The sequence below is a fragment of the Oncorhynchus masou genome, chromosome 19 (genome assembly GCF_036934945.1).
Source record: "Oncorhynchus masou masou isolate Uvic2021 chromosome 19, UVic_Omas_1.1, whole genome shotgun sequence".
In the NCBI taxonomy this organism is placed as follows: Eukaryota; Metazoa; Chordata; class Actinopteri; order Salmoniformes; family Salmonidae; genus Oncorhynchus; species Oncorhynchus masou.
In genome coordinates, this window is record NC_088230.1 from 26,175,711 (window position 1) to 26,198,121 (window position 22,411).

At 45.9% G+C, this 22,411-nt stretch overlaps 2 protein-coding genes and 1 pseudogene across 8 annotated transcripts in view; 2 read left to right on the forward strand and 1 right to left on the reverse strand.

Moving 5' to 3' along the window:
• The window catches only part of LOC135506065 (midasin-like), a 63,763-nt gene extending 49,996 nt beyond the window's left edge, over positions 1-13,767 (forward strand). For both annotated transcript variants that reach the window (XM_064925446.1, XM_064925447.1), the window contains exons 72-101: positions 49-232; positions 471-624; positions 845-991; positions 1,112-1,238; positions 1,897-2,002; positions 2,194-2,309; positions 2,518-2,922; positions 3,454-3,680; positions 4,495-4,632; positions 4,944-5,134; positions 5,381-5,542; positions 5,754-5,888; positions 6,081-6,219; positions 6,462-6,634; positions 6,740-6,874; positions 7,060-7,198; positions 7,348-7,622; positions 8,740-8,892; positions 8,971-9,072; positions 9,226-9,424; positions 9,567-9,734; positions 9,827-9,981; positions 10,069-10,158; positions 10,293-10,408; positions 10,606-10,780; positions 10,989-11,062; positions 11,173-11,287; positions 11,469-11,535; positions 12,010-12,152; positions 12,369-13,767. In XM_064925446.1, the coding sequence (XP_064781518.1) occupies positions 49-232; positions 471-624; positions 845-991; positions 1,112-1,238; positions 1,897-2,002; positions 2,194-2,309; positions 2,518-2,922; positions 3,454-3,680; positions 4,495-4,632; positions 4,944-5,134; positions 5,381-5,542; positions 5,754-5,888; positions 6,081-6,219; positions 6,462-6,634; positions 6,740-6,874; positions 7,060-7,198; positions 7,348-7,622; positions 8,740-8,892; positions 8,971-9,072; positions 9,226-9,424; positions 9,567-9,734; positions 9,827-9,981; positions 10,069-10,158; positions 10,293-10,408; positions 10,606-10,780; positions 10,989-11,062; positions 11,173-11,287; positions 11,469-11,535; positions 12,010-12,152; positions 12,369-12,554 (4,696 nt within the window). In that variant the 3' untranslated portion in view covers positions 12,555-13,767. The remainder of the gene's footprint in view (positions 1-48; positions 233-470; positions 625-844; positions 992-1,111; positions 1,239-1,896; positions 2,003-2,193; positions 2,310-2,517; positions 2,923-3,453; positions 3,681-4,494; positions 4,633-4,943; positions 5,135-5,380; positions 5,543-5,753; positions 5,889-6,080; positions 6,220-6,461; positions 6,635-6,739; positions 6,875-7,059; positions 7,199-7,347; positions 7,623-8,739; positions 8,893-8,970; positions 9,073-9,225; positions 9,425-9,566; positions 9,735-9,826; positions 9,982-10,068; positions 10,159-10,292; positions 10,409-10,605; positions 10,781-10,988; positions 11,063-11,172; positions 11,288-11,468; positions 11,536-12,009; positions 12,153-12,368) is intronic.
• Positions 13,768-13,922: 155 nt separating this feature from the next.
• LOC135506068 (LYR motif-containing protein 2-like) lies at positions 13,923-17,697 on the forward strand (annotated as a pseudogene).
• The window catches only part of LOC135506067 (ankyrin repeat domain-containing protein 6-like), a 32,512-nt gene continuing 27,781 nt past the window's right edge, over positions 17,681-22,411 (reverse strand). For 4 of the 6 annotated variants that reach the window (XM_064925451.1, XM_064925452.1, XM_064925450.1 and 1 more), the window contains 3 exons: positions 20,481-20,594; positions 19,998-20,295; positions 17,681-19,584 (listed from right to left, as the gene is read on the reverse strand). In XM_064925451.1, the coding sequence (XP_064781523.1) occupies positions 18,953-19,584; positions 19,998-20,295; positions 20,481-20,594 (1,044 nt within the window). In that variant the 3' untranslated portion in view covers positions 17,681-18,952. The remainder of the gene's footprint in view (positions 19,585-19,997; positions 20,296-20,480; positions 20,595-22,411) is intronic. The other 2 variants (XM_064925453.1, XM_064925449.1) reach the window with 1 other exon arrangement.

Consider the following 22,411-nt stretch of genomic DNA (forward strand, 5'->3'; position numbering starts at 1 on the left):
CACTACAACAAGTTCATTACAATATCTACCACTCTTCTGGTTTTCCAGAACCCTGTTTAAGTTTGTGAAGAAGTTTGAGGCGGCGCTGAGCGGGCCTGTTGCTCCAGCGCTGATGGAGCAGGGCAGCAGTGCCAGCCTGGACAGTGTGGATGCCAACGAAGAGAACACCCCACTCCACAGGGTTCACCATGCCCTGAAGAACACCCTCCCTGGCAGGACCAGAGACCTAAAGGTACAGTACAGCCCTCTGTAGACACAATCACTTTCATCAGTGTCAATAATGCACAATGTTAATATGGCATTTATACCATGGTATCAATGTTCTGTTCCGACACAAAAATGTTCATGTTCTGGCTCATAAAATGACAGTTTGGACCAGTATTTCTATCCACAAAGAGCTTCTTCAGTACAGTCTCATGAAATTTGCAATGACTGTGCTTGACATACTGTATCTGTGATGTGTGTTCCAGGGTGAGTCCCCAGAGGAGGGACCGGCGGGTGTGGAGCCCTCGTCTCTGCAGGGCCGCCTGGCCCTCCTCACCAGGAAGATGAGGAAGATGTGTGTGACACTGGTGAAGAAGAACCCTCTGCCAGAGCTCTCTGAGGACCTGGATGTCTTCACTGGTAAGGGTTGGAGAAAACCTGGTGTCACAGGTTTTAGATGAAGAACGTCTGCTTGTGCTGCCTCATTGAGAATCCATCATGAATGACGATGAGAAAAACAAAGGCATCAGGTTTTGGATGAGAAATGTTTTCTTAAGATGTACTACCTCCGATGGGATTGTGGGGGGGAAAGGCCCCTCTATGATTATAGCTTTGACTAAGATATTTGTCTATATTTCAGGGGAGATCATCAGCAACCTGCGCGACCTCCAGAGCCTCACGATCGACCTGAAAGCCGAGAAGGAGAAGCAGAAGTCAGAGGTCAAACACATCCTCCAGCAGAAGCAGAGAGCCCTGTCTGACCTCTTCAAGATGCTGGCTGAGATTGGTGAGTCTCTAAAGAGAACTGTTTATCCCAAGTATAGCCAATGTCATTGTGGTAACTGTCAGTCTACACTGATATTGTGCAGTATTTTAGTTTACTGACGATGCTGCTGTCTTTCTGCAGGTCTGTCCTACCGTAAGGGCCTGAACTGGAACAGGACAGCGGACCCAGAGGAGACCCTGTGTCTGCAGCCTCTGGAGCTGCAGACCGCCCTGGCTGCAGTCTGGACCCAGGAGCAGGCAGAGAAAACGTAAGACAAGACACACCCACCTGGCTGCTACAGACATCACACCTGGAATATTAGACAATACACTTTGAGATGCTGTTTAGTAGGTCATTGAATAGCTGTGCAGTAGGTCATTAAATAGCTGTGCAGTAGGTCATTAAATAGCTGTGCAGTAGGTCATTAAATAGCTGTGCAGTGGGTCATTGAATAGCTGTGCAGTGGGTCTTTGAATAGCTGTGCAGTGGGTCATTGAATAGCTGTGCAGTGGGTCATTGAATAGCTGTGCAGTAGGTCATTAAATAGCTGTGCAGTAGGTCATTAAATAGCTGTGCAGTAGGTCATTAAATAGCTGTGCAGTAGGTCATTAAATAGCTGTGCAGTAGGTCATTAAATAGCTGTGCAGTAGGTCATTAAATAGCTGTGCAGTAGGTCATTGAATAGCTGTGCAGTGGGTCATTAAATAGCTGTGCAGTGGGTCATTGAATAGCTGTGCAGTGGGTCATTGAATAGCTGTGCAGTGGGTCATTGAATAGCTGTGCAGTGGGTCATTGAATAGCTGTGCAGTGGGTCATTAAATAGCTGGGCAGTAGGTCATTGAATAGCTGTGCAGTGGGTCATTGAATAGCTGTGCAGTGGGTCATGGAGTAGGCGGTTGACTGTGGCATGGAACTGTCTGTTTCAGTTTGTTTACTGAGATGAGCGCTGCGTGGGAAGGCTGTCAGAAGTACTTCTACCGCTCGTGGGCCCGCAGAACAGCCATGATGACTGCCCTCCAGAGCGCTGCGAAGGTGAGAGACTGAAAGGAAATTACCAATTGCAATTGAGAAATGTTATTGTGTTTCTAAATGGGGTCTAAACCGAATATTTACGTGCCGTTATCATATCTCCATGGTCTTAACGGTGTCTGGCGCAGTAAATATAACTGTGCTGCAATTGGAAATTGTTGTCTGACGTTTTCAAGTGTTTGCTTGTTTTCCAGGAGCTGGGGATTGGGAACATTGATCGTTGCCGAGGCTTCTCCTCCCACCTGTTCAAACTGCTGCTCAGACAAAGGCGACGCCTGGCCAAGCTCACAGAGCAGTGGGTCCACCTCAGGTGAACCTTAACCTTTAACCTATGACCTTTAAGCTTACACCTCAGAGCTTACCATCTGGATAGAGTATCTCTGAATACAGCTGCATCTGACAAGGCACTCTGTTCCCTTCAATGCCTTATAATATTTAGGATACCGCCTGAGTATCTGGAACTGTAGTTGTCTTTCTCACACTCGTTTTGGCTTCTATCCTCTCTCAAACACATACAGGAGGCTAACAGCCAGCGTGCAGGGCATCCAGGCTCACCTCCAGTCCCACAGTGAGAATGCGGGTGGCCTTCCCCCCCAGGCTTCCCTCCAGGGCTGGGTGATCAAGGCCCAGGGCCTGGCAGGGCAGTGTGCCACCCTCCTCCAGCAGCTATCCTGGATGCTGCAGTGCTGCCCCGAGGGCCCCCAACAGACGGAGGGGGTAGACGGGCAGAGGGAGCCCACCCTGAGGTGCCCGTCCCCCATGGCGGCTCAGAGGCAGCCCCCTGGGTGTCTGCTGAGGAGAGGAGACCCGGCCTGGAGCCAGCTGAGTCGGCGTGTGGTGGACATGTTGGGTCAAACCCAAATCCTGAAAGAGGAGCTGGATGCAGTAGCACTGCAGTCCACACAGGGGGCGCTGCACTCCTGGTAAGGCCTAGGAGCACAAGATAGCATTACACAGGAATACTGATAGCATTACACAAAAAAGAGCATTGAGCTTTTGTCTTCATTACTTTTCTTTTAAGATATCCTCTATATTGAAATCAGTAGTTAATTTTATCTTGTTAGATTTTTTTTTAAATAATTTGAAGGTGCACTATGCACCGCCATTTCCTGGTTATTAGAATAGTTTGCATAATTGCAGTTTGTGACAAAACAAGCAAGTATAGTGTAGAGAAACATTGTACCATCTAAATCGCTGTGAAATACATTTTCCATAACACAAAATATTGTACTTTCAGCTGTTTTAAGCTGGTGTACAAAACCGAAAGTAAAAGATGCATAGAAGTAGAGCACATAAAAGATCTACCGCTTTCAATGAGAATGAAAGATCTATAACACACATTCTATATGAATTTGGTTAGGTCGCCCCAAAAGTGACATATTGCAGCTTTAAGCATAACCTTGCTGTTCATGCTCTATTAATTTGCTAACCCTCCCTTCTCTTCACCTCCTCAGGAGCCACTTCTCTGTGTGTTGCTCTGGCTATGACCGGCTGGGTGCCGTGGCGGCACAGATGCCGGTGGTGGAGCAGCTCTTCACCCCCAACGCCCCAGAGGGCACGGCTGACACCCAGCCTGGTCTGACCCGTGGCCTGCAGTACGTCAGGGGAGAGCTGGAGTCTAGCCTGACTGAGTTCACCACCTGGAAGACACAGCTACTCTCCCTGGGCCACGGACACACAGGTGAGAACAGGCAGACCATGATTTATGAATCAGTCAAATGTATTTTATAAAGCCCTTTTTACATCAGCAGTTGTCACAAAAAAAGCTTTAAAGCAGTGGTGGAAAAAGTACTCAAGTGAAAGTCACCCCGCAAAATACTACTTGAGTAAAAGTCTAAAAGTAGTAGTTTTAAATATACTTACATATCAAAAGTAAATGTAATTGCTAAAATATGTTATATGTTAAGTAATATGTTAAGTATTATAAGTAAAAGTATAAATAATTCCTTATCAAACCAACCAGACGGCACAATTCTCTTGTTTTTTTTTATTTATGGATAGCCAGGGGCACACTCCAACACACAGACATAATTTACAAATAAAGCATTTGTGTTTCGTGAGTCCGCCAGATCAGAGGTCTGCCCTCCTCTCCCCTGTAACTATTCCCCAGGTAGTTGCTGTAAATGGGAATGTTCTCAGTGAACTTACCTGGTAAAATAAGTGTTTAAATTGGACAATTTTTCCTGTGCTGCTAAATATTGCAGCAAAGAAAACAACTTAAGTAGTACTTTAAAGTACTTTACACCACTTCTTTAAAGTAACCCATTCTAGACCCCATTATAGAAACATTTGTATTCCAATGGTATTACACTGTTACAATTCTATTATACTTCCATTCCAATGGTATTACACTGTTACAATTCTATTATACTTCCATTCCAATGGTATTACACTGTTACAATTCTATTATACTTCCATTCCAATGGTATTACACTGTTACAATGCTATTACAGTGTTATTACATTGGCAAAATAATTTTCCCTCTCTTTCTGTAGGTTACCAGCAAACATTCCATTCCGAGTTCTCTGCTGAGCTGGAGAAGGCCATCAACACTGTGCTGGTTGCCGTGCAGACCCTGGTGAAGAGAAAGGATGGGGAGCAGCCGGGAGAACAGCAGACAGACACCAAGAGAGGTGAGAAGTCACCCCTGCTGTCTGCCTCCAATAACACACCTGGGTTGTATTCACTAGGCACCAAATGGAAGAAAACAGACTGGAACTGGGAGGGACATTCTGAACTTGTCCATAAAGAAACGCTTGTTTAATGCCTTGTATGCTTGTGTGGTTATTGTTGGAGAACTGTCGAAGAACTCGCTATCAAATAAAGCTATCCCAAGAATGCCAGAATACGACTGGGCCAAGATGCGTTAACATGATCAATCCTAGTGTTCTGCGAGTCGTGACCATTGATGAAGAATGATGAAATTTCCTGTTGTATCTGCCAGTTCCAGAAGGTGAGGAGGAGGAGGAGCCACAGGAGGACCTGCTGAAGCCTGGTCACCTGAGCCGTCTGCTGGAGGAGGAGTTGGAAGCAGAGGTGGCGTCTCTCTCCCTGGGGGAGGTCAGCGACACGCTGGAACAGCTACTGGAGAGACTCCGAGTCCACCGAGACTCCTGTCCACCTCAGCAGCTCCAGGTACAGTAGTCACACAGCATACACTGTAGCCTCTACCACCCTCTAGTGGAGTGGAGATACACAACCACCACTGAAACGCCTTGCAACTCGACGATTTTGTCGGTAATGCCAAGGAGTTCATCATTCTTTCTCCTGAGTTCTTCTGAACGATGATGTCCTGCTGTTTCAGATTGCTTTATCATGATATTCAGAATATATCACCAGTGAACCTCTGTCTTCCTTCTTTGTCCTGCGTGTTGTGTTTAGGAGCTGAGTGAGGCGTGCAGGCTGCTGGTGCGTCTAGACCCCATGCTGGGGCTGTACTCAGAGCTGGTATGCTACTACCTGGCTGTGTCAATGGGAGCGCACAGGAGCACTGGGAAACTGCTTTCTGTCCTGGCCGGCATCTTCACTGAGTTAGCCCAGAAGGTACTGTATGCAACCGCTGTACTTGGAACTGTTTTCTAACACAAGCACAAATGCATGTTGAAAAAAAACAATAGTAGTGAAAAATCTTAGAACAACCTGTAGTTTCAGTAGCTTTTTATTTCTACTGTTTGGGTACATCACCTAAGCTGCAATGGTGCTACTGTACAGCCTGTTTTTCTTTGCTGATTTGCCTTATTGTCTTGTCCTGCAGGGCTTCTGCCTCCCCCAGGAGTTGGAGGGAGGGGATGGAGAGGGGGCCACAGAGTTCCACAACTACGAGGGCGGTGGCATCGGAGAGGGAGAGGGCACCAAAGACGTCAGCGACAAGATCGAGAACGAAGAACAGGTGATGCTTCCTACAAGAATTGCAATACAGTGCAGACACTAAGATCTATGTTATTTGGGCAGCATTGCTCATGAAGGGGTGAATCCTAACTTGCACTTAAGTTGAATTTTCACTTGGTCACCTACTGACATCAATGCATTACTCAGTAAAAATGTATAAAGTTTTGCAAAAATGTTACATTTTCTGTCGTAGGTGGAGGACACTTTCCAGGAAGGCCAGGAGAAGAAAGAGGAGGAACCTGACAAGAAGAACATTGACGAGGAGGATAACGCTATCGAGATGTCTGAGGACTTTGACGGCCAGATGCATGATGGAGACCAGCAAGAGCCAGGTGGGTGGACAGAACTCTTAACACACAGCCTCATGGGAGTCTGATCACGCTCCTGGGTTATGTTCATTAGGCACCAAATGGAAGAAAATAGACACAGGGAGGGCCTACCTGGAATTTGTCCAATACGAAACACTCATTTTCATTGTCTGTTGCAAAACATTTCAAACCGTTTTCCATTGCATGCCCTAATGAACCCGACCCTGGTCTCGCATTTCAAAGCGCTCTTGGTTGTGCCTTTTCAGGTGAGGATGACGAGGAGGATTCTGACAAAGAGGAGGATGAAGATCTGGATAAGAAGATGGGCGACCTGGGCGAGGGCCAAACGGACACGCTGGATGAGAGGATGTGGGGTGATGATGAGGAAGAGGAGGAGGGCAGCGACAAGGAGGAAGAGTCAGGCCAAGGAATGGACCAGGTACGGAGAGGAAGGATCAGAAAAGGTTAAAATATCAGAAAGGGCCGTATCTGCTGCTTCTAGTAGGACCATTTCACAAATTATGCTCTTTTGTGGTTTCTTCAGGGGGAATCAGAGCTGGTAGCCAAGGATGACAACCTGGATGCAGCGGACCCCAATAAAGACAACAAGAACAAAGACGACAAAGACCAACAGTTGGACGAGGAGGAAAAGGAGAAGATCCATGAACAAGGAGACGAGGTAAGCTTTCACTGAAAATATATGCATATATACTTTACTGGAGCGTATCAATGTTGCGTCACAGATTATCCCTGGCATTGCAATGGGGCTTTTTTCTGCACGTTACTCAACACATCTCAAGCTGTAGTTGGGTGAGTTTTAGCAGGAGTGCTAGATAGTGTCTGATTTGAGTATCTGTGTTCCAGCGGGAGTTTGATGAGAACGAGGTGGACCCGTATCATGGGAAGCAGGAGAAGAAGCCTGACCCGGAGGCCATGGACCTGCCTGATGAACTCAATCTGGACCAGGAGGAGGACCAGGCCGGGGACGAGGGAGCGGGAGACGGTGAGGCCTCGGGTCAATTGTATATCCGGAAGAGGAAACTTTTTTTTTGTCCTGTCACTAAATAAAATAATTAAAGAGTAAGGGAGTAGAGGAACCGGTGGAGACACCAGAGAATCAGTGTGTAACAATTTAGATTCTTTCTCCTCCAGAGGAAAACCCGTTCGACATTGACGAGAAGCCAATGGAGCTGGATGAGAAGGAGGGAGCGGAGAAAGAGGGAAAGGAGGAGGGTGAAGTTGAGGACATAGCTGAGGATCAGACAGACAAACAAGGAGAGGAAGAAGGCCAGGAACCCAAGACTGAGGAGGAAGAGGGAGGAGGAGAACAAACAGAGGAGGAGGATGAGGAGAAGAAGGACAAAGGACAAGAGGCAGGGAAAGAGGAGGACGTGGCCATCCCTACAAATGAAGGCCAGAAACCAAAGGTAGTTTGACTTCTTTTCTCTTGAATCATAATGATACTTTGCTTCTTGAACGTCCAATATCTTGAACTTGACTGCTGACATGCAAATCATTATGGGTCTGTGTCAACAGTGTACTATTGAAAAAAATATACCAAAATATAGTTTTTGAGTGGAGTTTCACTTTAAAGCTCAGACACACTGGTAGGATTGTCAAACATTTGCCTGCCGACGGTACTTAGACTGTCAACACTCTGTTCAGAGGTGCTATCTTTTTTGTGTTCATACAACAAAGACCTTGGACTTCATCAGCCACTCAGCCTTGTTAAAATACTCCAAACCAGAAGGTGGCAGTAGCATTGTTTGGCAATGCATATCCTTGCGTATTGCTTATGGTCTAAATTTCAAGCTCTCTGCGCTAATGTTGTTATTTTGTGGGAAACCATTTTTGGTACTAGCCAGATGGCCACAGCTAGATGACTCCTTACGAAGATGACAAAAAAACTATTTAATTCACACTCCATAATCCCATACTGGCAGTGCCAGCCCATAGCCAAATGTTTAGCTAGCTAGCTAACGTTAGCATATTCGCTAGCTAGCGTAACAGTGCAGTGTCTTTAGCTAGCTATCTCGGCATCTAACACAGGCAGCTGTTTCATGGAACGTAGCTAATCCATTGGTGATCTAATTACAATATCAATACTAGCTATGGTGGTTAGCTGACTTGGAGGAAGTATTTAGTGTTGTGTGCATTGCGTCTGTGCACTTAGCTGGCTTCCGTCCCATAACCTAATTTGCATATGAAGTGTGACTGGCTCATCCACGGATGTAGGAGAAAATGCCATATTTTTTCAATTTTTGTGTTGCATCCCCCACGTGGGGTTTTGTGCTCTTTGATTGGCTCGAAGTCAAGTTGTTGGCCACTGACAAGCATTGGGATTCTACAAGTAGAACCGGTAGGTTCATCGCTACCGGTTCAGGTACCGCTTTTGTTCTAGCAAGAGAAGGAACAGCCTCCCACTGTGAAAAGTGAGATTATCAGCGTGTTTAATGCTTTAAGCAGCTTGTGCCCCCAGATGTACCTAGAACAGAATGCTTTGCTAGTTGAGTGTTCAAATCCTTTTTTCTTCATTGCCCACAGGAGGACGAAGAGGAGGGTAAGGATGAGGAGCAGCCAGAATCGACAGAGAGAAAGGAGCACAACACAGACGGTCAGACAGGAGAGGAGAACGTCCAGAGTGAGACCGCTGTGGAGCTGGCAGGGGATGCATCCGAGAGAGACCAAGCTAAAGAGGTAGAAACACACATCCATTTACAGCCGAGGTAAATGTGTTATTTGGCTGGCACACATTGACCCTCTTGTGTTGTCCAGGAGCATGGTAGTGGAGTGGCTGATGCCAGCCAGTCGGAGGGACATGAGTCCAAACTCATGGCAAGGATGTCCTCTCAGAAAGCGAGCCAGAGCAAGACACAGGTATGTCTGGTCTACAAATCTCTATAGTGTGTTTTTGAGTTAATGTTTTCTAGTGAATCTTAAACATTTTAAACTGTAATCAAATTCTGTTTTGTGTTTTAAGATGAGCTATATATTTCTAAATTTGTTCTTATGCTGACCTGGCTGTTCCAGAGCTTCAAAAGGAAGCCGGGGCAGGCTGACAACGAGCGTTCGACGGGCGACTACAACGAGCGAATCAACAAGCGTCTACGCACGGTGGAAAGCACTACGGAGAAGACGTTGGAGAACAAACAGACTCCGGCCCAGCAGGAGTCAGACCTGTACGAGCATATCAAACAGGGAGAGACGGCCTACGACACACAGACATACGGTCAGGCATCAATCACACCACAGAGCAGATATGCCATACCAGTTCACCCCCCTAAGAAGATGATAGTCCAAGATAAGAAGCCTTTGCTTCTAAGCTCTTATAAGAGCCCTTTCACTGAGCCGCTTGCCTCTGCTGTTGACAGATGTTGCCAGTGCAGACCAGCAGAAACCAGACAGAGCCCCACAAGATGAGGACCAAGAGGACGACGACATTGCAATGGATACAGAGGAGCAGGAGGAGGACCTGCGGGCTGTTGAAGCCCAGGAGTTGAAGCCAGAGCAGCTGGACTCGACCAGAACATCACAGAAAGGTGCTCTATCCATCTCCTCTCACTGTCTACACCTGTGTGGGTTCTTGATTGTTTGCCTGTTGTTTGTCTTACTGTGTAATTTCCCCCATCAGGTCTGGACAGTGGAGAGCAGGAGGCTCTGAGGCAGCATGAGGAAAACGAGGAGAGGCCAAAGGACACACAGGGTCACAGTGACGAGGAGCGCCCAGAGAGGAGCACAGAGTCTACCATCCACACTGTCCCAGAGCTGCTAATGGACACACTGCAGGTACCAGAGATCTGATCAGAGATCTGCATAGGGCTATAGTACTGGAGCACTCTGTATAAGATTAGCTGAATGTGTGTATCTGTCCAGAACCCAGTCCGCGACCCAGAGGAGCTGAGGAGGGAGATGGAGCTGCAGCTCGAGGCCTGGATGAAACAGGCCCCTGGAGACCAGGAGGAGGTACCAACAGTTTGGATGTTCTGCTAATACATAAATATTACCAGATACTATTTACCCTGTCATACGTTATTCCCATGACCTACCTTCAGAAGTTCAGATCTGTGTGTTGCTCCTGCTAATATCTTGCCCTATAGGAGAGTGCAGCAGCAGCCATGTGGCACCAGTACCAAATGTTGACCTCGGCCCTGTCCCAGCAGCTGTGTGAGCAGCTCCGCCTCATCCTAGAGCCCACGCAGGCGGCCAAACTCAAGTGAGTACCTACCGCAACCCCTAGAAGATCATTCATGGAGCATGGCCTCTGGTCAGCCATCAGACAAAACGCAGACCAGAGCAGGAACAGGGTTTTGTAACCTTTCCTATAAATTCATTTATTTTTTCATTTGGAAGATCCTTTTTAATTTCACAAATATTAGCTCATCTCTTTATGCTGTTTTCTCTCTGCCACAGAGGAGACTTCCGCACAGGAAAGCGTCTGAACATGCGGAAGGTGATCCCCTACATCGCCAGTCAGTTCCGTAAAGACAAGATCTGGCTGAGGAGAACCAAGCCCAGCAAGAGAGAGTATCAGATCTGTCTGGCCGTGGACGACTCCTCCAGCATGGTGGACAACCACTCAAAACAGGTAGGTCCCTTCACAAAGGGATGAATGGAGACAACCTTGCAATCAGTGCTGCAGGAACTATGTATGAATTCCAAACGGCACGCTATTCCCTTTAGAGTGCACTAGTTTAGGCCGGGGCTCAAAAGTCTCTGGTCAAAAGTAGCGCATAGGGAATAGGGTGCCACATGGGGAAAAACACTATCTCACCTCTGTCTCCTGTGCCTCACAGCTGGCCTTTGAATCCCTGTCTGTGATCGTCAACGCTCTCACTCTCCTGGAGGTTGGGCAGGTGTCTGTGTGCAGGTGAGAGGAGCAGTCACTGAAAATACATTAATATGGATGTCCAGGTGTTTCTCTTCCCCTGACAGTGAGATAACAACATGATGTGTGGATTGTTTTGGTTGTCCCCTCAGCTTTGGAGAGACAGTGCAGCTTCTCCACCCGTTCCAACAACCCTTCAACGATCAGTCAGGTGCTAGGATACTGAGGCTCTGTCAGTTCCAGCAGAAAAAGACCAGGATAGCCCAGGTGGGAGTCCCTTTCCTTCTTCCTTCATTTTTACACTCTTTTTCATTTTGATGATTTGAACCACTTTCAGGCCTGTTCTTTACTGTGGTATTGTTCAACAGATCTCTCCCCAAAATATTATTTGAGACAGATTTATATTCTTCTGTGACTGACTCCCACATTGTGCTCTAATATCCTTTAGTTCCTGGAGACCTCAGCCAACATGTTTGTAGCAGCCAAGCAGCACAGCCTTGGATCCATGAACACAGGTACTCTACTGGGTGGAAGGTTTAGTATGATTACTATAAGCGAGAATGGCTTCCCCTAGTCCCCTAGATCCCACTATTCCTTACAGTAATGGGTTGAGACATATGCAAGAATGTCAGCTGATTACATCATCCTCTGATGCTTTGGGGTCCATGCCCTGATAGTATCTGATGTCCAACAAACAAGCCCTGAGTGGAGCAGTGTGTTGGTACGGAGCAGAGCCCCAGTACTGTTAGTCAAGGCAGAGTATTGTTCCTGCTACAGTGCCCCTGGTGAAGCTAACATGTCCCCTGTGGAGCCGCTCTGAGGATCACAGTGCAGAGCTGGTATCAGGGCTCTCACTGCTCTCCCTCTGCGGCCCAGAGGACTGGAACCTGTAAGCAGACACCCAGGGCCATTGTGGTGCCAGTGTAAACTGACCGCCTCCCCCTCATCCTGTGCTCTTTTTCCCCCCCTCTCACCCCCCCCCCAAAAAGAGACGGCCCAGCTGCTGCTCATCGTCTCGGACGGCAGGGGGCTCTTCCTGGAGGGGAAGGACAGGGTGACGGCTGCCGTGCAGGCGGCTCGCAGAGCCAACATCTTTGTCATCTTCGTGGTGCTTGAGAACCCCAACTCCAGGGTAAAGGATTTAGTTGATTTAGATGGAATCCATGTTATGTAGCAAGGATTGTGGATAGTAATTGCAAGGTTTTACTGTCATTTACATGATACAGTCCAATAGAAGTTGCATGTGTTTATGTGAATGGTCAAATTACTGAGATATGATATTCATATTGAAATATCCTGGAAATATTCCACAATATTCCTTTTGACATTTCCTGTCATTTTTCTACAGGACTCCATTCTGGACATCAAGGTGCCCATCTTCAAAGGTCCAGGAGAGATGCCTGAGATCCGCTCCTACATGGAGGAGTTCCCCTTCCCCTTCTACGTGATCTTGAGGGACGTCAATGCCCTGCCAGAGACCCTGAGCGACGCACTGAGGCAGTGGTTTGAACTCGTCACGGCAACTGACCAGTAGGCCAATGGAAGAAACCATCTGAGGGCATCAACCAACCGCACAACGCCACTCTGCTGCTAGCCTCTCGACAACACACAGACTCAAAAACAGGACTCACAAAGGAAGACGGACTTGCCACTGTATATGTGCCTTTTTTCTTATTTTTACTCTAATTTTAGTAGACTGTAGAGTTTGATAGCAACCTCTGCTGTTTAGTCCTTGTCATCAGGCCAGGGGAATTCTGTAATTAGCATTGCTTTATCTTGCACGTCTATAAAAAATGTTTGAAAAGAAACAAAATGTGATTCCCTTACGAACAAGATACCTCTTCTCCCTGTGTACTATAACCCCCTTCATGTTGTATGGATGTTTTCAGTCTAACATGCTCATCAAGACATTCTGCTTTCATGTCAACACATCAAATGACCATGTATAGAGCTGACAGTGTTGTGATGTTAATGCACTGTTTGTAAAATAACAAGGAAAAAAAGCACCCCCTTAATTATATCATGGCAAAAGAAAAGCATGCTGATATGGGCTTGATCCATTTAAAAAAGTAATCCCAAAATTGTGCCTTGACAAAATGTTTCTGCATCTCACTTTATACTATGTGCTTTAGAAAATGCATCCATTGTTTACTTGGAAATGATCATTCTGCCCAAAATAATGTGGTGTTGTTATAAAGCTTCTCTCTCTTTTTCTCTCCCTCTTTCTATTTTAGTCAATGTTTTTGGAAAATGTGGTTCTTATGCACTTTGAAGCTCAAGGACTGCTAATAACAATTTTGATAAATGCTCCAATTGGTTCCATTTCTCTGGTCTTAAACTATGTTTAGACAGGTAGCCAAATTCTGATCTTTTGACCAATCAGATCGGCTCTGAAAAATATCTGATGTCAAAGGATGTGATGTGAATGGTCAAAATACCAATTTGGAAGTTGTGATCCCTGTCTAAATGCAGCCTAAGCGACATCACAACTACATCTGTTTTGCACCTCGACTGTACTGTAGATAAGGTTCATTCACTGACACGTCATTAGAAAATACCATTGCTGTGACATTAGGAAAACAGTGGTTGATGATTGTGCATTGAAACGTTTATCGCCAAGGTGTTTTGTAATGTGGAAATAACTAAGCAAACAAATGATATTCATGGTAGTTGTTCATACCATCTATCAATCACATATGACATGATACATTGTATGATGTTAGGGTTAATAAACTTTTTAAACTGTTTTGGAGCACATGTTTTATCATGTATGGTAGTAGCCTACAGTATAATTATTTTATGGCCCCTAAAGAGATTTGGATTTTCAATAAGTACTCCACCCCACAAGAGGGTGACGATGTTGAACCAAGATGGACCAGCCAAAAACAGTGGATCAGCTGTAGAGCTGCCTCTATAACCCTGTTTGCTACTGTCCGCATGGCTAGCTCAAGGTTACCCGTGGCAGCACTTACATTAAAACAGGTAATACAAATATGTTGGTAACATGAACAGTAAACCATGGGGTTAGTGGAGTGCCAACGAGGTAATGTTCTCTGACAATCATTCTTGCCTTGGGAAATAGCCATGGCAGCATGAACTAGCTAGCTAAAATTAAAGTTCATGATCAGTCAAAATCATGTTTTTCATGAAATTGGATGATATTTGGTTTATATCCCAGATCAAAGAATGAAAAATGACTTTTGCTTTTACATAAAGTTTTATCAAAAAGTTACTGGTCCCTGCTCGATGTCAAACACTTGGATACATCTGGAATATTAAGGCATCACCCTAACTCAATTTAATTCCCTAATGGTAATGTGATATTCTCTTACCTAATTTAAATAAGTACTGTCTTGTAACCTGCTTTGGTGAAGGCAATGTTGTGTTTGCAGTGGGGCATGGTTTATATATACTGAACAAAAATATAAAAGCAGCATGCAACAATTTCAAAGAGTTTACTGAGTTACAGTTCATATAAGGAAATCAGTCAATTGAAATTAATTCATTAGGCCCTAATCTATGGATTTCACATGATCAAGGCCCAGCCAATCTGAATTAGTTTTTCCCCACAAAAGGGCTGTATTATGGACAGAAATACTCCTCAGACGATCCCGCAGGTGAAGAAGAGGTCCTGGGCTGGAGTGGTTACACGTGGTCTGCAGTTGTGAGACTGGTTAGATGTACTGCCAAATTCTCTTAAATGATGTTGGAGGCGGCTTATGTTAGAGAAATGTACATTCAATTCTATGGCAACAGCTATGTTGGACATTGCTGTAGTCAGCATGCCAATTGCACGTTCCCTCAAAACTTAAGACATCTGTGGCATTGTCTTGTGTGACAAAACTACACATTTTAGAGTGGCCTTTTATTGTCCCCAGCTCAAGGTGCACCTGTGTAATGATCATGCTGTTTAATCAGCTTCTTTATATGCTACACCTATCCGGTGGAGGGATTATTTCAGCAAAGGAGAAATTCTCACTAACAGGGATGTAAACAAATTTGTGCAAAACATTTGAGAGAAATAAGCATTTTGTACTGATGGAAAATTTCTTAAATCTTTTATTTCAGCTCATGAAAAATGGGACCAAAACTTTACATGTTGCGTTTATATTTTTGTTCAGGGCTAGCTAGATAGCTACTATACTGGTGCAAAATTTTGATTGTAGGGTGTTTGTCAGCAAATATAATTAAAAGTTTACACTATTCATCTGTGGCAAAGATACTTATATTTTCCCCTTTCATCTGTGTCTGGTGTTAGCTAGATACTGGCTCGCTAGGTCTTCATCTGTGTCTGGTGTTAGCTAGTTACTGGCTAGCTAGGTCTTCATCTGTGTCTGGTGTTAGCTAGTCACTGGCGAACTAGGTCTTCATCTGTGTCTGGTGTTAGCTAGTTACTGGCGAGCTAGGTCTTCATCTGTGTCTGGTGTTAGCTAGTTACTGGCTAGCTAGGTCTTTATCTGTGTCTGGTGTTAGCTAGTTACTGGCGAGCTAGGTCTTCATCTGTGTCTGGTGTTAGCTAGTTACTGGCTAGCTAGGTCTTCATCTGCGTCTGGTGTTAGCTAGTTACTGGCTAGCTAGGTCTTCATCTGTGTCTGGTGTTAGCTAGTTTACTGGCTAGCTAGGTCTTCATCTGTGTCTGGTGTTAGCTAGTTACTGGCTAGCTAGGTCTTCATCTGTGTCTGGTGTTAGCTAGTTACTGGCTAGCTAGGTCTTCATCTGTGTCTGGTGTTAGCTAGTTTACTGGCTAGCTAGGTCTTTATCTGTGTCTGGTGTTAGCTAGTTACTGGCGAGCTTGGTCTTCATCTGTGTCTGGTGTTAGCTAGTTACTGGTGTTAGCTAGTTACTGGCGAGCTTGGTCTTCATCTGTGTCTGGTGTTAGCTAGTTACTGGCGAGCTTGGTCTTCATCTGTGTCTGGTGTTAGCTAGTTACTGGCGAGCTAGGTCTTTATCTGTGTCTGGTGTTAGCTAGTTACTGGCTAGCTAGGTCTTCATCTGCGTCTAGTGTTAGCTAGTTACTGGCGAGCTAGGTCTTCATCTGTGTCTGGTGTTAGCTAGTTACTGACGAGCTTGGTCTTCATCTGTGTCTGGTGTTAGCTAGTCAACACATCCGTCAATGCTGCTGTGAACCACATCACAAGAGACATGGAAAACGGGAGAGAGACCAAAACATTGACATCATTGATGCAATTTCAATGTCGTTTGAGTTGCTTTGTGTATCACCAAGTTTTCTTGAGAAGATTTTACTGCAACACTGCATCCAAGTTTCTTGACATAGGAGTTTCAAAGAGCTGTCAATCAATGCGAGCTCATGAATATAAGCTCCGCGCCCACGCCTGTCTTTTCAAACTTCCTGTTAGCCATGAAAGAAAAAATTATAATAGTATTTCTATCCCCCCAAAATATTATGGGAGATAGTTTAGTCACTCAAAAGGCTATTTTACATGGGATTCAGAATGAATATTCGGGACCTTTAACATTTAAGCAGTGATCAGTGTTATTTCCTGATAGTTATTTTCTGCCAATAACAGCAAGTTCTCGGTTTTCCTCCCCACTCAGACCACTCCCAGAGTCCTAACAAAATTTGTGCTTGAGAAATAGTATTTTTGCCCATTTGAATGGAAATCTATTACAGTTAGGTACTTATTGTTTTCCTCTGCATATTGCTCTGCTAATTCCGTATGACTGTTTATAAATTTGTCAGATAGCCAGGTAACTTGCTCGCTAGATTGCTTCCACTGCTCTAGCCGCACGGCTACCTCTACTGTAACTCGTGTTTGAGTGCTTATTCTCTTTCCACAGTTTTTACAGAGACAGAAAGTGTTGGGCCTGTACAGAAACATGATGCGGACCATAAGGCAAGTGCCAGACGAAGGTGACCGAAAAAACTTAAGTTATTGGGCGAGTGATGCGTTCAAGAGAAATAAAAATGCCACAAATCAGGTGAGATATGGCAAAGCCGCCAATGTCTGAAATGGTTTCATATTTTATGTTGTATCCCTTTTCTAACCATTGTCTCTCCATATCCCTAGGACGCCATCTGAATGATGATCACACGGGCAAACATGCACCACGATGAGCTGCAGTCATCCCTTGCATTGGCTAACATTAAGAAATAAGGACGACATTTTACGTTGGGTCTTAGGCCTACATAGAGCCATTAGCATTGCTGCGTCAATTCAAAATAGACTAAAACCTGTCTGGAACTGTGGGACTGATGTAATCCACCCATTCATGCTGGAGGTGAATGCCAGCAACTTTGCTATTCTGCCTCAAATGTAGCTAAGGTATAACTCCGTCAGTGTCCATTATTAGGACACTGCCAGAGTTAGATACCTCAAATGGACTGTGTATGTGCAGCATAAAAGCCATAGGAATCAGGACCTTGTCACACTTGCCATGGAAGAAATCTTAGCTGTACCAGCTCCTCTACTTTCTTCTCGTTGAATCCCTGACACTGCTTGTGTCTGATACAGAATGTTGTTTGGCGTGAGCACAACCATATGAGATATGTCATTGGGAGTCCCCTATCAGTTCGGTTGCTATTAAAATGTCCATGTCTAGCAGTGGTGACACTTTCCCAGATCGCTGAGTCTAGTTCACTTTTGAGCAAAGCTGTGAGAATCATGTATGATATGCCATTTGCAATAATGTGAAATAACACCATAGGTAAGGATTTATTTATTGGTTATAACTAGTATTCCAGGGCTCATGTTGGGCTGCTCTTGGGTAGCTCTTAGCATCTACCTCTTGAATATAAAACAGACGTGCCATTTTTGTAGTTTCTCTTTAGTTTTTTACAAAATACACTGACTTCATTAGACAGAATGTATGTTCATGTCAGCAGAGACATCAATGTACAACGACCTCACATGAACAGAACAAGTGTCACCTATGAGCACGGTAACACATTTACAGTAGTCTATTTGACTTTTCATCATGCCATGGTCTTCCTAACAGTAACTCATGTTAGTGCTGAGGATTAACATTAGGGTGTTATCGAGTTTTTACCATCAAAGAAATAGTGGGCTGGAGCAGAAGTGGATGAGTACTAAAGTTATGAAAGCACAACTTCTCTTCAGTTAAGACATTTTCAGTTTGGCTGTATTCTTGTGAGCTCTGTTGCCCTTGTAAGTCACATATGAAAGCTTGCAGTAGTTTATTCTACTGATATGTTAAGCATCCTGGCTAACTCAAAACTATTCCTGAAGCTGTCTGCTCTCGTTTTCCTCTACTCTCTCATTGAATTTTGTTTTTTACAATGTTACTAAAAATGACCCACATTTTCCACAAACCCCCAAAATCATTCTCATAATAGGCTTTCACGTCACAGGACAAAAAGCACTGGAGTATTGGCATGTTGAGGACAAGCTATCAATGTGCCAATATGTGTAGGTCTTCCAGTTCAATAATGGCACTGTGACAGATCGATTGTAACCAGCAGTACATTTACTGGGGTTTTTACAAAGCACAACACACAGGAGCTGCCCAGGTGTATACAACAAAACACATGATTAACAAGACAACATTATACTGAATTGTCTGGCATGCCATAACATTTCTCATTTATAAGTTACCATTAGAAATTGATTATTTTCTACTGTTGCATGACATTATTAGATATAAGTATGAAATTCTGTAGAGAATGTGCATGGTCAATGACAAATGTATGGCCAATTTATGGTCAAGTCTACTAGTGGATCCACTAGATCCAGGTTACAATCTGTAATGATCTCAGATGGTTTTTGCCATTCTGAAGGTGTAACTCTAAACCACAGGAGGTTGGTGGCACCTTAATTGGGGAGGATGGGCTTGTGGTAATGGAGTGGAATAAGTATACCATTCCATTCGCTCTATTCCAGTCATTATTATGAGCCGTCCCGTCCTCCCCTCAGCAGCCTCCACTGCTTTAAACTCTGTAGTGGTATGTCTGTGTTAGCTGTCGTCGTGCCTGTTAGTCCTGAGCATGCGTAGCTCGTCCTCCAGGTAGGTGATCCTCTCCAACAGGGCAGCCCTGTCTGCCTGGGCCCTCTGGTCCGCCTGCCACCTGGCCTCCTGGATCTTCCTCTCATACCAGTGTTCCATCTGGGTCGACACCGCCTCAAAGAAGTACTGTGTCACCTCCAGGGCGTGCATGTTCTCCCTTTCCTGGGCAAAGGAGCTCTCCCCCCCGTCTCTCTCCACGGCTCTTTCCTCAAACACCAGAGTCTGAGTCCCCTCGGCCTGCCCCACCGTGGCCCCCTTGGCCTTAGTCCTGCCCTGGGAGTGCCTCTTGTGGTGCTTGCCCTTGTCCCTGCCCCGCTCCCGGTCTCTATCCCTGTTGCGGTCCTGCCTGCTGCTGCAGTGGCGCTCTGTCGCTGGGGATAGACTGCTGGCCCGGTTGTTGTTGCTCCTGCTGCTCGGTCCCAACTCCAGCAGCGCCACGTCCTGCAGTTCCTGATACGGCCTCCGGTGTTCAGTAGCACCTAGCAAGCGCTCCTTGGGTCGCACTACTTGGGGAGACTGTAACAGGAACTTGGCAGTAGTTGGGGAGGAGATCTCCACTTGCTTGGGATATTTATCACTGTCTGGAAGATTTCCAAGAAGCAATTATTGAATGAATTAGAATTAAAAAGTCAACCTTAGAGCATGGCACACATAATTTATGATTATTCAAATTAGTTCCAGTGAGATTGCCAATCTTCAAATGCAATCTGATAGTTTGGGATGATATTTTAATTAGCCTCCCATAGGCAACAATAATTTTTCAATTTCTGTAAAAATGTTATATTTGGGCCACATTCAATCTTTATTTACTTTGTTAAAAAGTAGGTGTGACCTAAGAATAATAAACGTAATAAACTTAGATTACGTAACGCTTACACAAGCCTGTGTCTGCTTGAAATTAATTCCCACTCTTTGTGTATGTGCGTTCGTGCATGTGCATAAACATAGTAATTCAGAGCGCTGGCTATTTCACAGAGTTCTGTTCGAACTGTACCTGGAGAGCTGTCCACCTGAACAGCAAAGCAGTGGTTGGCTGAGGGGTCCTTTGTGGCGGCGGTGTTGTGGTCTCCCTCGGTGACGTCAGTGATGTGGGGGGCCAGACACTGGGCGCTGTCCCCAGGCCCCCCAGCAGGCAGCACGGTGAGGCCCCCATGGTCCACCTCACACAGGCCCTCAGACATGGACGAGGACCGGCGCAGCTTGGTGTTGCAGGGGTCTCCTGCTAAGCGCACCTCGATGTTCTGGAGCTTGGCCATGCACCAGTTCTTCAGCTCGTTCACCACTGATGCCTGCTTGAAGGGCAGGCCAAGATATGAAGGGGTTTAATGACAGAGGAAACATTAGCGTACAATAGTATTCATCTTAAGTGTAAATGCATTGTTGAAATGTCTGAGCTAAACCTCGAATTAAAAAGTTATATGGCATAGACCACCTTCTCCTGCTATGTTGTGTGAGTTGACACTGCTGTTCGTATTACCTGTCTCTGTTCCCCCTCCTGTCTTTCCTGCATGGCTCTCTGGTTGATCCTGTGTTGGCACTCCGTCCTCTCCGCTGACACCCTCTCTACTGTCATCTTATCCAGAGCACGGATCTAGAACCACACAATCACAAACCAGAATTAAATGCCTGAACCTGACAGAGCTGTAATGACGTATTGCGTCAGACAACAACATTGACGATTACGCTGATTCGGTGTGCGAGTTCATTAGAACGTGCGTTGAAGATGTCGTTCCCATAGCAAAGATTAAAACATTCGCAAACCAGAAACCGTGGATTGATGGCAGCATTCGCGTGAAACTGAAAGCGCGAACCACTGCTTTTAATCAGGGCAAGGTGACCGGAAACATGACCGAATACAAACAGTGCAGCTATTCCCTCCGCAAGGCAATCAAACAAGCTAAGCATCAGTATAGAGACAAAGTAGAATCTCAATTCAACGGCTCAGACACAAGAGGTATGTGGCAGGGTCTACAGTCAATCACGGATTACAAAAAGAAAACCAGCCCAGTCACAAACCAGGATGTCTTGCTCCCAGGCAGACTAAATAACTTTTTTGCCCGCTTTGAGGACAATAGAGTGCCACTGACACGGCCTGCAACGAAAACATGCGGACTCTCCTTCACTGCAGGCGAGGTGAGTAAAACATTTAAATGTGTTAACCCTCGCAAGGCTGCAGGCCCAGACGGCATCCCCAGCCGCGCCCTCAGAGCATGCGCAGACCAGCTGGCTGGTGTGTTTACGGACATATTCAATCAATCCCTATCCCAGTCTGCTGTTCCCACATGCTTCAAGAGGGCCACCATTGTTCCTGTTCCCAAGAAAGCTAAGGTAACTGAGCTAAACGACTACCGCCCCGTAGCACTCACTTCCGTCATCATGAAGTGCTTTGAGAGACTAGTCAAGGACCATATCACCTCCACCCTACCTGACACCCTAGACCCACTCCAATTTGCTTACCGCCCAAATAGGTCCACAGACGATGCAATCTCAACCACACTGCACACTGCCCTAACCCATCTGGACAAGAGGAATACCTATGTGAGAATGCTGTTCATCGACTACAGCTCGGCATTTAACACCATATTACCCTCCAAGCCCGTCATCAAGCTCGAGACCCTGGGTCTCGACCCCGCCCTGTGCAACTGGGTACTGGACTTCCTGACGGGCCGCCCCCAGGTGGTGAGGGTAGGCAACAACATCTCCACCCCGCTGATCCTCAACACTGGGGCCCCACAAGGGTGCGTTCTGAGCCCTCTCCTGTACTCCCTGTTCACCCATGACTGCATGGCCACGCACGCCTCCAACTCAATCATCAAGTTTGCGGACGACACAACAGTGGTATGCTTGATTACCAACAACGGCGAGACGGCCTACAGGGAGGAGGTGAGGGCCCTCGGAGTGTGGTGTCAGGAAATAACCTCACACTCAACGTCAACAAAACTAAGGAGATGATTGTGGACTTCAGAAAACAGCAGAGGGAACACCCCCCTATCCACATCGATGGAACAGTAGTGGAGAGGGTAGTAAGTTTTAAGTTCCTCGGCATACACATCACAGACAAACTGAATTGGTCCACCCACACAGACAGCATCGTGAAGAAGGCGCAGCAGCGCCTCTTCAACCTCAGGAGGCTGAAGAAATTCAGCTTGTCACCAAAAGCACTCACAAACTTCTACAGATGCACAATCGAGAGCATCCTGGCGGGCTGTATCACCGCCTGGTACGGCAACTGCTCCGCCCACAACCGTAAGCCTCTCCAGAGGGTAGGGAGGTCTGCACAACGCATCACCGGGGGCAAACTACCTGCCCTCCAGGACACCTACACCACCCAATGTTACAGGAAGGCCATAAAGATCATCAAGGACAACACCCACCCGAGCCACTGCCTGTTCACCCCGCTATCATCCA